The sequence below is a fragment of the Gallus gallus genome, chromosome 4 (assembly GCF_016699485.2).
Source record: "Gallus gallus isolate bGalGal1 chromosome 4, bGalGal1.mat.broiler.GRCg7b, whole genome shotgun sequence".
NCBI classification, from domain to species: Eukaryota; Metazoa; Chordata; class Aves; order Galliformes; family Phasianidae; genus Gallus; species Gallus gallus.
The window spans coordinates 54155604-54171346 of record NC_052535.1 but is presented as its reverse complement, the minus strand read 5'-3'; the positions used below and the strand labels follow the sequence as shown (position 1 = coordinate 54171346).

The window sequence follows — 15743 nt, the reverse complement described above, 5'->3', positions numbered from 1 at the left end:
AGCTGTGTACTTTGTCTATGTGTGTTTTATTAATGGATTGGCATGAATCTGTACTATTGTACTGAGCGACAGCATTTTTTTAGAGGAATGTGATTATCTACTTACTTGCATATGAGAAAGTAGACTATGAAATGCTATTATTTTGGTTAACTCTGGTTTACACTGAATTTACGTAGGTGCATGTGTTGAGATAAGGCACAAGGCAGAGAAAGATTCAGCTACCCTGTATGGAAAAGCAAAAACTAAAGCAGAATTTTGGTCTGTCTTGAAACTTGCCCTTTCATTTATTTTTGAGTGTTGTATAATGATGTCCTCTGGCTTTAATAATGTAGTACGAATAATAAGTAAAACCAGTACATTCTGAATTCCAATACCAATTCTCAAACTGTGGACATGAAATAATTTAGTTTTTACTTCTTTGGCTTTTTGCTCTGTAAAATAAGCGCTCTAATGTTTCTCTGTCTTCTGGAGGTTATTGAGGGATGTGGAACATAACTGTAAAACCTTTCCAGTGAAAGTAATTGCATTTCTTTAATAAGGTCTGGCTTCTTGTTAGCCATTTGCAGTACTTATGAAGTGCTTTGACATTGAACAGAACTGTATGTGGAGCTTCATAATTATGAGTAACATATTCCTCTACCCCTTAATGTCTCTTAAATGATGGTCCAATAGATGGCCAACACTGTGCAGTTTTCAAAGAGTTCTGTAGGTTAACAGCAACAACAAAATCTTTACCTGTACTTTTTAAAGCATGGTTTTGAACTTCAAACCATTTAGGCAGTTTAGTTTAGGCAACAAGAAAGCTGTTCAAATTCAGCTGGAATAACAACAGCGTTTGCTGACCTTTTACTGAACACTGTTAACAAGGAAACTATTTAGCTCCTTTTATGCACAGTTAGGGGTGGAAGAACAGCATTTCACATTAACCGATCTATTCTAGTTGTATGAGGAATCTATGAGATGAAGTCTTGAGCAGTGTTGACAATCTGTCCCATTTAACAATGCATGACAAAAGTATTACTACAAATAACTATTTTCTCAGCAAAGAGTTAGCACAAGATCCAATACTAGACACACACTGAACCACAAGTGAGATGACTGAACTGGAAATTAGTAACCAATGTTATTTATGACAAAAATGTTATTTTGAAAGGACAATGTGAAGAAACAAACACCCTTGTCTGTTCTATTCACATGAGCAGCCTTCACTTAGCATTGGCATTGTTAAGAGCTGATAGTAAGGACTGTGGTGAAAATAAGCTTAGAAGTTACAGTACATTAATCAGAAGGAGATACTGAATTTTAGTGATCTATGCAGATAGTTAAAAGCATGCAGTGTTTCCATCACAGCAAAGCTTTTCAATCACGACAGACTGGGGAGCTAAGGATATCTGCACTCCTTCCTATGTACAGCATACATACTTTTATGCACTACAATCCTGTACTGTAGTTTGAGCTTCCACTTGAGAAAGCTATGGTTTATCCTAGAATTCATAAGCAGGAATAGTTTACTATAAAAAAAATTTTTTTAGTCACTTAAACCAGACAAACCTGGTCTTTCCTCTACAAAATACGATTTCAAAGGACCGTGATAATACTGACTGCTGAATTTGGCAGGTGACCCCACTGAGCAGATGATAAATCTTGAGAGAAATTTTTGAGACAGTTAAAAAGCAAATGAAAATACAGCAGAGGATGAAACATTTGAAGAAAAAGACTATTGTGAGTTTTGTGTGAGTCTTCTCCCTATCATCACTTGCATCCAACTACACATGTATAATCTGCATTACATTATCCCTTGAGAGTTTCAGAATACCTCAGAATCTCCAGAAAGTGCAACTGTCCTCAAAAAGCAAGAGGTTTTTAAGATGAATAAACAAAGCAAAAAAAAAGAAAAAAGAAAAAAGAAAATCAGAAGTTGAGAAAACATAGAGACAGCTTGGTCATGCGGAAGAGAACACAGACCTGAAAAGGACCTCAGCTTGCTTTATTTTCTGTGCCTTATCAATGAAACCATGCTGATCTAATTACCATTCTACTCACAGTCTAGGAATGTTAAGTAATTTCTTGTACCCTTCTTTGCATCACTGTGATTTTCTTCAGAATACACAGCGTATTTCTCAAAACACAACAACCAACAACAACAAAAAGCACCTGGTAAAGATGTTTAAAGACTAACAGCCAAATGATAACTGCCTTGCATACGTGTAACCATGCTACATACTTAAGGCCATACAAATGTGACCATTCGGAAAGCATGAAGTATGTTTAGAGAAAAAGTGGAAAAACAGCACAAAAGTAATACTGAAAATCAACTATGATAGTACACTGCATCCTTCCTACCCATTTGGCACAAAAATGTGTAATAATTACCATACCATAAAAGGAGTAAGTGCTGAGTGGATTTTAGTGAAACAAAAAATAACATTTTCTCTGTTGCTCATAAATCTTTCATATATACAACATAATTTTTCAGGTGTGCCGAATGTTTTGCCAGTATTTCATTCAAACCAGCAGTTACTGATAACCCACCTATCTTCATTTCAGCTGGGACAGAGTTGTTTTTCTTCACAGTGCCTGGTATGATACTGTGTTTTGGTTTTAAAAGGAAAACGATGTTGAGAATACATTGATGTTTCTAGTTGTTGCTGAGCAGTGCTGCAACAGACGCTGTTTCAGTTTTCTGTTTCTCCTACTGTCCTACCAATGACAGGGCTCCCAAGGAGCTGGGAGGAGACAGAATCAGGAGAGCTCGTACAAACTGGCTGAAGGGATATTCCATACCATATGACATCATGAGGAAGAAAAGTTTGGAAAGGGGTGGGAGTTCACCTCTCACTCTTACTTCCGTTGCCTGGGAGCTAACTGGATATTGGTCAGTGTCTGGGTAGCAATTGCTTGTGCATCACTTGTTATACATGTTTGTATATATATATACTTCTTTGTCATAGCTATTATCTTGTTCCTTTTCTCTATCTTAGTAAATGGTTTTATCTCAATCCATAAGTTCTATCTACTTTGTTTTTTATTTTTCAATTATCTCCCCCATCCCACTGGGAAAGGGAGAGTGAGCAAACAGCTGTGTGGTGCTGAGCCACCTGCCAGGTTAAACCTCAACACTGCTTCAGGAGAGGAACTGAATTCAAACTTGCCTACTATACTTAGATCACTCCGAAAGTAATGCCTCCTCTTTATTCCCATGGAAACTACAACTACAAAGAACACAATAACACTACTTGTTAGAGCAAATTCTCAGCTACAAAACACTACCATTCAACACAGTCATCACCATTAGCTGTGCATTTCTGCCAGTGATGAAGAGCCTGCATGCTATGTTATTAAAAATCTGCATGGCCATCTGGAATATGGCACATCTTTCGTGTCAAAGTTTCCACTGCTGAAATGCACCACCCACCATCTCACTGTGCTCACATGCACTGTTTCATCTCCTTAAACATTCAGCAAGCACTGATAAACATCCGTGCGTGCTATTTTTTCCACATAGAACAATTCAGTTCCACACCTTTGTTTCATGTGCACTTTCATGTCAGATGCCATTTTTGTTGGACTGATTTTTTACTGTCATCTGACACTTGGCAATAAGTCAACAGAACATTGGTGGGAAGATTCAGCCTCTACTGCCATACCACCAACATCCGCCTCTGATGTCATGGGCCAACATCATAAAATAGGACACATTACTTTCAGAGCAGCTGTCATAGGATGCCAGCTTTTAGGTATCTGAATTCCTGTGGTCTAATCCTGCAAATGCTGAAGTCAACAATATTTCACAGCAAGCTTGACTATTTTCTCAGTTGCTTTCCTGAAAATAACCACTAGATATCTTCAAATTTCTTTCCTGTGTCTTGACATAATTTAGACACAGAAATCATTTAAAGGGTTAACAACTTGAAATCTATTCAATGTTAAAAAATAAGTTTGAAAATTACCACAGGTCACTTGGGTATTATACTGGCCTTCCCATTTTCTTTCCAGTATGTCCTATTTCACCATCACGTTTGATGTGTTTTTGTCTCCTTTCTAGCTATGAAAAGACTTAAATAAACTGTGCAAGGCCTCATTAGATGGAAGCATTAGAAGTGACTGAAAAAAAGTGTTTTCCCATTTACTAAAAATGTAAATTGACAAGGACAATAATTGTTTTTCTTCAAACCCTTTCCAATTGTGGTTACTAAAGATGCCAATTCTAACAGCGGTAGGCAAACAGTTTTTGAATACAAAGTGTAACTTGAAGTTGATGTCAATTTTTTTGGCACAACTTGTTCAAATATATAGACTTACATTTAACGTTAAACACGTAAGTGGTCCAACAGATTTCTGTTTGAATACAGATCTAAATGAAGAACTCTGATTCATGATTCAAACCACATTCATGAAAGTGAAACAACCACTTTCTGAAAAAATGAAATAATATAAATCTTGTCTGATGCTCCTAATATTTTTCAAGTAGGAGGCAGAAGTTGATTTATTACTTCAAGCATAAGTATTAGAAATGGGAAACTCATTAACAGTCAGTTCTTATATATTTTCAAGTATTTTTTAAATGACTGCAAGCTTAGTATTTCACGAGAATAGCTGTCTTACATAGGGACTTCCTAATCACAGTATGAAGACAGAGAAAATCCTCAGAGGCTGAAGGTCAAATGCTAAAATGTGACCCTTAATTTCCCCTCCAAATGTTTACTTCTCATTCCAGGCTCAAAAATCTTAAAAATAACTATGGACCCACTTATTTAGTTCTGGAAAGCAATAGCACAGTGCCAATGATGGAAAGTTAAGTTCACACCTGCCCAGCAACTTTCCATAAGTCTCCACCACTTCACTTCCACTTAAAGTCCCAAAATAGGGGTTAAGTAAGACTTAAGTAGAGCACAGGCTTTGGGCTGGCCCTCTGTTCAGGGGAGAGTTCACCATAATGCACAAATAAATGGGAAAAAAATATATATTTCACTAAGCAAATATATTTTGTGGCTATATTTTCAGTGCCAGACCTAATGTGAAATTACAACTACTGAGTAATTCACAAGGGCCATTTGAGCAGGGTTTCTTTTCTGGCACTTTGTAAATAGTTCCTTTTGTATTTAATGCCTTTTTTTTTTTTTTTAAGTAAGTCATATAAGTCAAGAAACATTCCATAAAGATTTATCTGTGCTTCTTTGCCAGAGAAAGACTTGTATTCTGTGATTTTACTAATTATATTTATTCATTTAATCATGACAAAAGCAAAATGCTTCCTCTTTTCTACTAAAAATGAAAATACATTGTAGCATATTAATTCAAGTCTAGAATTGGTGTCTAAACTGGCTTTGTTTTTTATTTTGAATCTGGATCACATATTCCCACACAACTCATCTTTAATATAGCATTCAAATAAGCATAAACAGAGTCTTTAATATTTCAATGAGCTTCCTTTGATCTGATGACATCATAGGTGGTGTGTCATGATTTTAATACTTGTTTGTTAGCTAGCACAATTTCTATACCCTATGGATAAAAGTGTTTAACTACCTTGTCTCCCAGAAAGGCAACGTATACCTCAACTCAGTGTTTCTTCCCAGTTGCCATAAATTTAGACCCTGTTTTCTAAATTCATCCTATTAACAGCAGTAAGAATGGAAATGAGTTTCAAATGCCTACTTGTGTTATCACAAATACCCTAAGTTACCCTAAAACAAAAGAAAACAGAAAGGTATTAGCTAAAAGTAGTTAACCACATTTTATTTTCTACCTGGCCTCTAAGGTTTACCAGGTGTATTTTAATTAACGTGTTGTGACTGCCTGTTCATTTATCACCTAGGGCAAACAATAAGTAGTAAAAGCATATTCTCCTTGCTTCGTACTATCTGCTGATGAGTTTATCTTCAGGCCAAAAATTCTGTGTGGGAGTTGAGAACTGTTGAGGGATTAAAGATATAAATTGCTAGTAAGTGATTTCTAACTGTTTCTCAAATGATGTTTTCCTCAGTCTACAGTATTTGCTGCCTTAGACATCGTTTCCAAAATACTCAGGCACAGACCTAACTTTACTTCCAAGAATAAATGCCAAAAATACTTAATCACATTTACAACTTTATTAATGTGGATAACATTCCTAACCTTCCTGAATGCTTTTTGAGTCAGGAGGTTAAAATATTTTGGGATGATCTTAATACTTGCAGTTATCAAGAAAGGCAAAAGGATTTGAAGACTATTTATAATTGAGGCAACTATGGAGATCGTTAAACATACAAGAAAGCTTTCCAAGATTTCACAGAAATGATTTTTTTTTCTGCACATCTTTCTCAGAAAAGCTCTGTAAGCATCTAATAAAAGTAAGTGGGAGAAAATATTCTGATCCCTGTATTAACACCTCTGCTTCCTGTGGCTTTCAAGGTCCACAGAATCAGTGGGTCTCAGTCCTCTTGTAAATGCTTCAGATCAAATAACTTAGAAAAGCAAGTCCGCTTTCGGCATATCTGAACAATTTGTATAGGATTCTGTGCCTCCATGGAAAAACTCTAAGGAGTCCTTCCATCAGAGGGGTTTAAAAAGCACTGCCTATTTTCCATGGTCACAATAGGCATAAGCATGGCTCATACTTGTATGTTCATAGAAAAAACTACTGGCATATGAAAGAACACTAATCCTATGAAAAGCTATAGGCCAAAACACATTTTGGTGCAGAAAATTTTATATAGCTCTATCTCTGACGATCTGAATTGTCATATAGTTGCTCTATGAATTCATTTCTTTTCAATTAAAAGAAATGAAACACATTACCAAAGTAATAGCATAATGACAGATAATCTTTATGAGATTAAGCATCAGATATCCAGTTCAAGAACAGAGACATTTCTGAGATGCCCTCTAGACACAAAGATTAGAAGGCAAACATCCAAAACACACCAGACAGCATACCACAGACTGACTGTCCACCAACTATCAAGAAGAAGAAAACAAAACTGTACTTATTTTCAAAGTAATAAATGTAATTGATATATTCAAATTGTGCAATCTCTGAATTCCAGCAAAGGTTCCCAGTAAACACCACTTCTGGAAGCTCCATGCTGTCAAGGACCTTTATTTTTCCAAAAAACAACTCCACCTTAATTCATTTGTAAATATTTTCTAGCCCTGCTTAATAAGCCAAGATGTATTTGTAACAAAATAACCTATTTCCAGTGAAAGACATACTTGGTTTAATAATTTATATCCACTGTACCATACATTTAGGGAGCCTGACAGAAACTGTCTGGAACAATGCCTTTAACCAAGAGAAGAATTTTTACACTGGTTGTTTTGGCAGTTCAATGTGTGTGATCGCTAAGAGAACTGAAAGAGAACCACTCTTGTATTTGTAAGAGTAGGGACAAACATAAGTCAGAAATGCAGAAGTATTTCACAGAGAGATGGAATACATATCAAGTTTGAGCATGACCATGCGTGGATCGTTTTTTAAGGGAACATAAAGTGATAAATCTTTAGGAAGATGAAAAGGGTGATGGATTCGGCCATAAAAGCCATACAGTTTTGTGACAATAGCATCTAATTATACTTAATAGCTTCCGAGAGCTACAAAGAGCCTTTAACAACAGTATGGGTAAACACATGACAGCCTAAAAGGAGTAGTTTTACTTGAAAACACTCCTACTTTCTAGGAAGCGAAAATGTGCTATGCAATTCTAAAGCTTTGAAAGGAAAACATAGCAAATAAGGAAGGAATAAAATAAATTGCTTAAATGTAATAGCACTGAGGCATTTAGGAAGTCTTGAACCCATAAGTGTGCAATAAGACACTCTCTGTCCAGCAGTTTGCCAGCCAGAAGACTGAATCCCTAAATGAACCAACTTCATCTCTGATTAAACTTCCCTGAGAGTGCTGATGACAGACTTCCCCTTTGCTGATCTGCACTTTGATCATACTGTAACACTTGGTGGATAATAGCTATTTATATCATCTCTGTATACCACTTATCTCCCTGGTGCAAAATAAAGTAATAAACAGATGATTCTGTAGCTTCCTACTTGTGGGATCGGAGTTTGTTCGCATACTGGAAGCGGGGATAAATGTAAAGCTATTAATCTGTACTGCCTGTTTGTGAGATTGCAACCTTGTGCCGCACAGGTGGAAGTCAATCATCGCAGCCTTAAGACAGAATTTGTCAGAGCACACAGCCATTGGAGACTGGAGGAAGGCAGTGATGTGGCCTGCCTCAGACTCTGTCTACCTCGAGGCTCTTCAGGATCAAAAGACAAGGTGTAAAACCTTTGTATACAATTACACTCCAGGATGCATTTCAAGGGCGAGGGCAAAAGCTGGTGCAAATTTGTGAAACAGATGACCTGCATATCCCTTCTCTCATGACTCTTCCAACTGTCACACCCACATTAAAAACAATAGTCAATACAAATCAATAAAATAATACAATGACTAGCAGCACGTTCCTTGTTTTCAAGTGCCACTCTGCTAGAACAACGTGTAATATAAATGACGAAAACCAATACTAATATCAGACTGACCTACACAGAATGGAGTAGTTATCTCTTGTTCCACGAATGTATTGGCTTATGCAACTCCCATACTTGAAAAATAAAATCTGCAGCATAAGACCACCCAAAGGATTTAGTTTATAAGTAGTGACTGTACACCTAGTTCTACAAACTATTTATTTTGGTAGTAATAAACAAAGCACTGCAGAAATGAATTCATTATAGTACATATAAGTATATATGTTATTTGATACCTTGCATAAAACAAAATTAGGTTCTGATTCGAAGCCAATTATCGTCAGTAGAAAGGGCTCGCATAATAAATGGTTGAGCTGCTGATCTGTGTACAAATACTTGAAAAACAGATACGGAAAGTTTTGCCAGTAGCGATCATGCCTAGCAGTGTGAAGGAGAATATGGCTCTGTGCTCTGTGAGAGACCAAGTTAACTAACATCTGGCACTACTGCTTTCAGGACCTGTGAGGAATTTGCATATTATGAAGCAAAACAAAACAAAAAGAGAGAAGTAAATTGAGGTTAGAAAGCAGTCAAAATAGGCTCAAGGAACGTTTTTTGCCTTGACAGAGTAAGTTTACTGCTAAGTAACCAAAGCACTCACAGCACAGTCTGTTCCTGTATTGCTGCTGTACAAAGATTCAGCTAACACAAAGCACAACATCAAACGTTAAGGTGTTTTTTTCTTTCCAAGCTCTAACACATCACAGCAATGTGGAACGTCAAACCCCTTTGTCAAAAGAAATCAATTCTTTCAGACAGCTCAGGTTTACGGGATATCAGTTCAGCAAATAAAATCGGGACCACCATGCAGTCGGGTAACTCGTAACTTGTCTCATCAAATCCACGCTGTTTTATGAAAGAGGTATTCCTTATTAAATATTTATAGCTCGCTATTTAGACAGTAAGTAAAAGGCAAAAGGCAAACCAAAACAATTCCACTGAAAGCAACAGAGAAGATAGTTTCGAAACTAAAACAATGTTTCCATCACAGTAAAACATCGGGGAATTAATGCCAAGCAAGAGCTCCAAGTCAACGGCTTTTCTGCAAAAGCTTCTCTGAACGCAGGGGCATCGCTGTCACCAAGACGTGCCTGAATTGTATTCTGCGAACTGCTGCCTGTTTCAGACTCACACAAACACAAAGCTGTGCTTCAGCAGGAAAAACCCAAAAGGACTAACCAAGCCTCTCCGTGGGGAAAACAAACCTGACACAGCGGTTACTATTAATTAACATTCTTATTTGTTCAATACTACTTCCAGTTTCCAAAGGAAGTGTGACAGGCTGAACTAACAAAATGCTACTTCTCAAAGCTGCTAACCTCCTATTTCCTGGGCAGACAAGCTACCCTTCGGCTCCATACCATGCGCTAGTGTTCAGCAGAGCAGCAGAGCTACCTACATCCATCGGTTACAGCTACGCACAGCCTTTGTAAAAAAAACTCAACACTTTAAAGACCTTTTTAGAGGCGTTTTTGTTACTTTCCTGCCAAATGAGCCTAAGGAAGAAGCAGCAGAAGAAAGGAGACTGCGTGACAGATGGTCACTAGAAAGCAGGCGACCCCTGAAGCTTTCTAGCTTGCTGTGAGTCAATTATTAATGGGGATTTCTCTTCTTACCGCCCCATCCCATGCGGAGAGGAGCGGCAGCAAAGCCTCCCTCAGAGCGCATCCATCCCCGCTAAGTGACTTGGGAAAGAAGCAAATCGGCAGCGGTGAGCAGATGGTGGTGCAAAGAGGCTCAGGAACAGGAGAGGAGACGAGAGGAGAAGCGAGCCCGCGGAGATGGCGTGTCCGAGGCACAGACCGCAGGACTTACTGACCCGAGCTCTCCACTGGGATGTACCGTGGGAGCTGCAGATCGCCAGTGCTCTGCATCCCCACCGCTTTGTTTATCGGAAAATATTCAAAATGGAAACCTGACTCCGCTTCTAAAAATAGCTGAATTTACTGAGTTTCAACTTGAAGTCCCACTGCTGAAGTGTGACAACGGTACGCAAATACCTCGTCTTATCTCCAAAAGGCAGCATGTCAAGCCACTGGGGGAAAGCCTAGACGAGCTCTTCGGGTCTTTACATTAGCTCTTCTCAAAAAATAAAGTAAAACCCGATAAAAATAAAAATAAAGAGGGCAGGGCAGGGCAGGGAAGAGCAACCACCGCGAGCGCTCAGCCGCGGGGAACTCGCCGCTCTGCCCGCCCCGGGCCGCAGCCCCGCTCCGCGCTGCCCCCTGCCGGACCGTGAGGCGCCTCTCCCTCCCCGCTCCGCCGGCCGCCCCGGCCCGGCCGGGCTCGGCGCTGCGGGGCTGCGGAACCCGCCGCAGGAGCCCCGGGGTGCCCGCCCGCGGCTCTCGGCTCCCGCACGGCTTAGCCCTGCGGTCTCCGTCGGGACGTCAGAAAACCGAGACGCTCGCGGGTCGAGCAGCACTTTGTTTTGAGAGGACCGAGTCACGGCACACCCTCCCCCCTCCCGGTCGGAGAAGACGTTATGTGAGGCTCCCGCGTAGTTCTGTCCAATTCGCAGGGCAAGGAGAAGTGCATTGCTCGCCGCCCTCGAGAAGTTAAGCGAATCCGTTTGGGAACGGCCCAAGCAACACGCGACTAAAGCGGGGCAGCGGGCAGAGCCCGGCGCTGGGACAGCTCCTTGTGCCGGAGGGGTACCGCGCCGCTCCGCACGGCCCCGCACGGCCGCAGACGGCCGGGAGAGCGGGAGGAGCCGGAGCCGGGCAGCGCCCGCCTGGGAACGGCGGTGGCAGCGAGACGGAGCCGCTCCTGCCTGGCTTCAGCTTGGGCTCCTTCGAGGGTGGGGGTGGGGGAACAGCTCGTTCATTTTCTTCGGAGGCAGCGAAGGGAAACCGAACGGCGACCTTTTGCCGGCAGGGAAAGATCTGACCCTTTCCGCCGCCTCCCAGCCTTACCTTGTGGCTTTCCTGACAAAGTAGGAGCGGGTGAAGTCGCAGTGATCGTCCAGCCACGCTTCCACCGCTTCCTGCTCAGGCGAGGGGTGGCAGCTGCGCTCCATGCTCCGCTCCGCGGCCGCTCTGCCTCCTCTCCCGGCCGCCGCCGCCGCCGTCGCTTCCCCCGTGAGCGGGGCCGGGGGCGCGGGGCTCCCTCCCTTCCTCCCTTCCTTCCCCCGCCGCCGGGGCTCCCGGCCTGCCGGGGCCGGCTCCCAGGTGCTCGCCCGGCTCGGGCGGCAGGAAGCCCGCGTCCGGCCCCGGCCCCGGCCCCGCCGCCGCACCTCAGCGCATCCCCGGCCGCGGCAGGCAGCCGGCTCCACCTCCCGCAGCGCCTCGGGGGGCTGCCGCGCCCCCGCCCCGCCCGGCTCGGCTCGGAACGGCCGCGGAGCAGCGGCAGCAGCCCCCGGGCTCGGGCTGACGATGCCCGGCGCCGCGGAGGGCGAAGGCGGCGTTTATGAGCGCCGGGAGTGCTGCGGGACGGCTGGCCCGGGCGGTCCGCGCGGGGCAGGGAAAAGCTCAAAGCGATGAAAAAGTAAGTTGTTCTCGGTGAGTCTGGCAAAGGGGCAAAGGGACCCCCCCCCCCGCCCCTTCAGTTATTCTCCTTTCAAGATGTGGCCTGCTTACGCCTGCTTGAAAAAGTGGGAAAACAGAAGTCTTCTCGGAGTGTTTCACGGTTGGGTGTCAGCTTGAATATGAGTAGGAAAGCCCTGGCTTTTCGATCCTTCATCCAGAAAGCCTACAGTGAGGCTTTTAAACCCGTTTGAGACCTTGAATGAACACAGCCCAGCTTTGAAGATGCTCCAGATTCACGGCTGCTTTTTTTTTTTTTTTTTCTCTACTATTAGAAAGCAGCAGTGAAAGGCTGGGTTAATGCCAAGCATTTTATGTCTTGTTGTTCCACTCTGTGCTATCCGTGTGCACACATAATAATTTACCAACTGCATTCACAAAATACTGTACACAAAATAGAATGCGCATATCTTGTTTCCTGTGTCATCTGTGTACATAGAGTGTCTTTGAAGGCAAGACATCAATAACAAATAGCAGCGTGTTTCTGTGAAAAGGGATCTTTGGGGTCTTTAAAATGATTGTCCGATATAATAAACTGAGAAAGACTGCAAGTTTGTCTGCCCCTCTTAAAGCCTCTCAGTGTACACGGGGCGATGCACCTCAGATGGAGTACGCAGCCCCACACACCTCCGCAATACTCTGCAGTGCTTCCAGAGCCTTGCCTCCAGCTCCTGGCAGAAGAAGTGAGATTCTGCAGTGTGAGCAGAGACTGCAGCAGGAACTTCACAGCAAAGCGACTGTCTGTGAGCTTGGGGGGAATTTTTTTCTTCTTTGTCTTTGTGTAACATCTGTCTTCTGGCTGTAAGTATTTGTGTAATATGAGGCACACCGAAAAGGGAAGGTTTACATCAACATCACTCCTTATAATTCAACTTAAACAACAAATCTCAGAAGTGCACGTGGTGACCAAAGAGCAAAATGTGAAGATAAAGTATAAACTGGTTGAGGCATGCTGCAAAAGTCAAGCCACTATTCAAGGCAAAGAGGAATCTTTCAACAGGGAAATTCAGAATGCAGTAAACCACAGAAGCAGACAGCGTGGCAATAAGGGAGCGTGGTGTTTAGTGTCAAAACCTGAAAAGCATGATCTGTTAGGAAAAAAAATAAACTTATCACGTAACTCATGGATTGCTACTGTAACTGTTTCATTCAGAAAAGGGGTTTGAGGCTACACTAGTAGTGGCAATAATTTCTTCTCTAAGCTGGGCAAAGCTTTCAGAGAACAGCGTTATGTTAGAATGCTCAAGAAATACAAGAGAAATATAAAATATACAGTTATCAAATACAGACTTCATAAATATCAGACAGCATTTCCCTGAATGGTCTCCTATAGGATACTGATCACAGTCCTCCACATCCCATCCCCAAAAGCTATTGCAGAATTATCACAGTTGATCTAGAGGGGAAATCCAGAACTGACCAAACAGATGGAAATCTCTCTTCTGTAAGGAGAGAGAAAGAGATTTTTTACAAAAGGACGAATGCAAATATATAATTTCATTTCTGGTATTTAAAATACAATAGGATTTGCTCTCTGTCTCATTGGAGAATAACAAGATAATGGTCAACAAAACTATGTCAGCTGCAATACATACCATCTCATTTCACGTAATTATGAGAAGCATTAACAGAAATAGGCATTTATACTGTAGTAAGATTCAGTAAACACCAGACAAGAATAAATGAGCATTGTACTGAGATCTGTAAACAGTAGTGTTAAAGTCTAGGCTTTGTAATAATAATCATAGAATGGGTTGGGTTGGAAGGGACCTTAAAGGTCACCCAGTTCCAACAATAGTATTAAAGTCCAGGCTTGCTGAGAAGTGAGAGTACAGCATCCCTGCTCATGCCACAGGGTACTGGGACCCTGGGCGAAGCTTCTTGGACTGTGGACAGCTGCCTAGAATGGGAGAATGTGCATTTGACTTTGTACCAAAGGAGGGGAAGTTGGGCAGGGCCGCAGTGCACTTTGCTCCAGGCTGACAGCCACTCAATTAGCCATCCTACAGATATGAATCAGTGAAGCCGATGCAGGAGATCGTCCTCCTGTGAATTCAGTGGTAAAATATCAGTTCAAATACTGCTACCCAAGCAAAGAATTGTGTAGTCTCTCCCAAAATAAATCATAAAAATGGAGATGTTGGGGGAAAAAATTGATACTTTCTCCGTATCCGATGGATTTCCATGAATAATAATGAACATGCTGTTTTCATTTTTAAGGTGACGGGAGGGGGTGAAGGCCAAGCATAACAGAGGAGTGAATGTTAAAGGTGGAAAAAATCTTTCATAGTTTTGGCTTCCAAAGTCCTGTGAAAAAGCTCCATGCATCTTAACTCACACCCAGCTTCCCAGTTTGCTTCCAGAATTTGGATGACAGAACTGTTGTAGCTGTAAAGTTGAAAAGGATCTGTGGTAATGACACACAAGTAAGTATGGTTGGTTCATGTTTAAAAAATACCTGTAGCAAAGCAGGGTGCTTGAGAGCTTCGTACAGAAACCAGAATGCTTTTCCTGTGGAGGCCCTTTTTATCGTGGGACTAGGAGTGAAAGAAAAGCTTTTAAGCTGAAGTTTTTGTATATTTTGCAAATACTGTAACATAAGAAGATGAGAAAGGTATTTTGTGGGGTTTTTTTTTGTTTGTTTGTTTTGTTTTTGTTATTTGCAAGGCATATAGAATCATAGAATCATAGAATCGCTAAGGTTGGAAAAGACCCACAGGATCATCCAGTCCAACCGTTCGCCCTTCACCAATGGTTCTCGCTAAACCATGTCCCTCAACACAACATCCAAATGCTCTTTGAACACCACCAGGCTCTGTGACTCCACCACCTCTCTGGGCAGCCCATTCCAGTGCCTGACCACCCTTTCAGAGAAGTAGTATTTCCTAACGTCCAGCCTGAATCTTCCCTGACGCAGCTTGAAGCCATTCCCTCTAGTCCTATCACTAGTCACCCGAGAGAAGAGGCTGACCCCCAGCTCACTACAACCTCCCTTCAGGTAGTTATAGAGAGCAATAAGGTCTCCCCTGAGCCTCCTCTTCTCTAGACTGAACAATCCCAGCTCCTTCAGCTATTCCTCATAAGGCCTGTGCTCCAGAGCCCTCAACAGCTTTGTTGCCCTCCTCTGGACACGCTCCAGGGCCTCAATGAGCTTACAGCGAGGGGCCCAAAACTGGACACAGTACTCGAGGTGCAGCCTCACCAATGCTGAGTACAGGGGGATAATTACTTCCCTGTTCCTGCTGGCCACACTATTTCTGATACAAGCCAGAATGCCATTGGCCTTCTTGGCCGCCTGGGCACACTGCTGGCTCATCTTCAGTCTAGCGTCAGTCAACACCCCCAGGTCCATTTCCTCTACACAGTCTTCCAGCCATCCTGCCCCAAGCCTGTAGCATTGCCTGGGGTTATTGTGGCCAAAGTGCAAGACCCGGCATTTGGTCTTGTTGAATCCCATCCCATTGGCTTCAGCCCAGCTATCCAACCTATCCAGATCCCTCTGCAGGGCCTCACTACCCTCAGGCAGATCAGCACTTCCAGCCAGCTTGGTGTCATCTGCAAACTTACTGAGGGTGCACTCAATGTCCTCATCCAGGTCATCAATAAAGATATTAAACAGGACAGGCCCCAGCACCGACCCCTGGGGAACACCACTCGTAACCGATCGCCAGCTGGATTTAACTCCATCCACCACCACTCTCTTGGCCCGGCCCT

The 15743-nt window shown here is 42.5% G+C and overlaps 1 protein-coding gene and 1 long non-coding RNA gene across 19 annotated transcripts in view; one reads left to right on the top strand and one right to left on the bottom strand.

Annotated features, from left to right (window-relative positions):
• PDE5A (phosphodiesterase 5A) overlaps positions 1-15743 on the bottom strand; it is a 133401-nt gene that overhangs the window by 53590 nt on the left and 64068 nt on the right. For 2 of the 12 annotated variants that reach the window (NM_001398111.1, NM_001398112.1), the window contains exon 1: positions 11421-11718. The exons of 2 other annotated variants lie outside the window; for them this stretch is intronic. In NM_001398111.1, the coding sequence (NP_001385040.1) occupies positions 11421-11524 (104 nt within the window). In that variant the 5' untranslated portion in view covers positions 11525-11718. Of the gene's footprint in view, positions 1-10124; positions 10263-10327; positions 10354-10508; positions 10680-11420; positions 14567-15743 lie in introns of those variants that run through there. 8 more of the 12 variants (NM_001398113.1, NM_001398115.1, XM_046940146.1 and 5 more) reach the window with 7 other exon arrangements.
• The window catches only part of LOC107051713, a 145820-nt gene that overhangs the window by 66162 nt on the left and 63915 nt on the right, over positions 1-15743 (top strand). For 3 of the 7 annotated variants that reach the window (XR_006939054.1, XR_006939053.1, XR_005859175.2), the window contains exon 5: positions 8126-14455. This is a non-coding gene — a long non-coding RNA (uncharacterized LOC107051713). Of the gene's footprint in view, positions 1-2713; positions 8010-8125; positions 14456-15743 lie in introns of those variants that run through there. The other 4 variants (XR_006939055.1, XR_006939057.1, XR_006939058.1 and 1 more) reach the window with 2 other exon arrangements.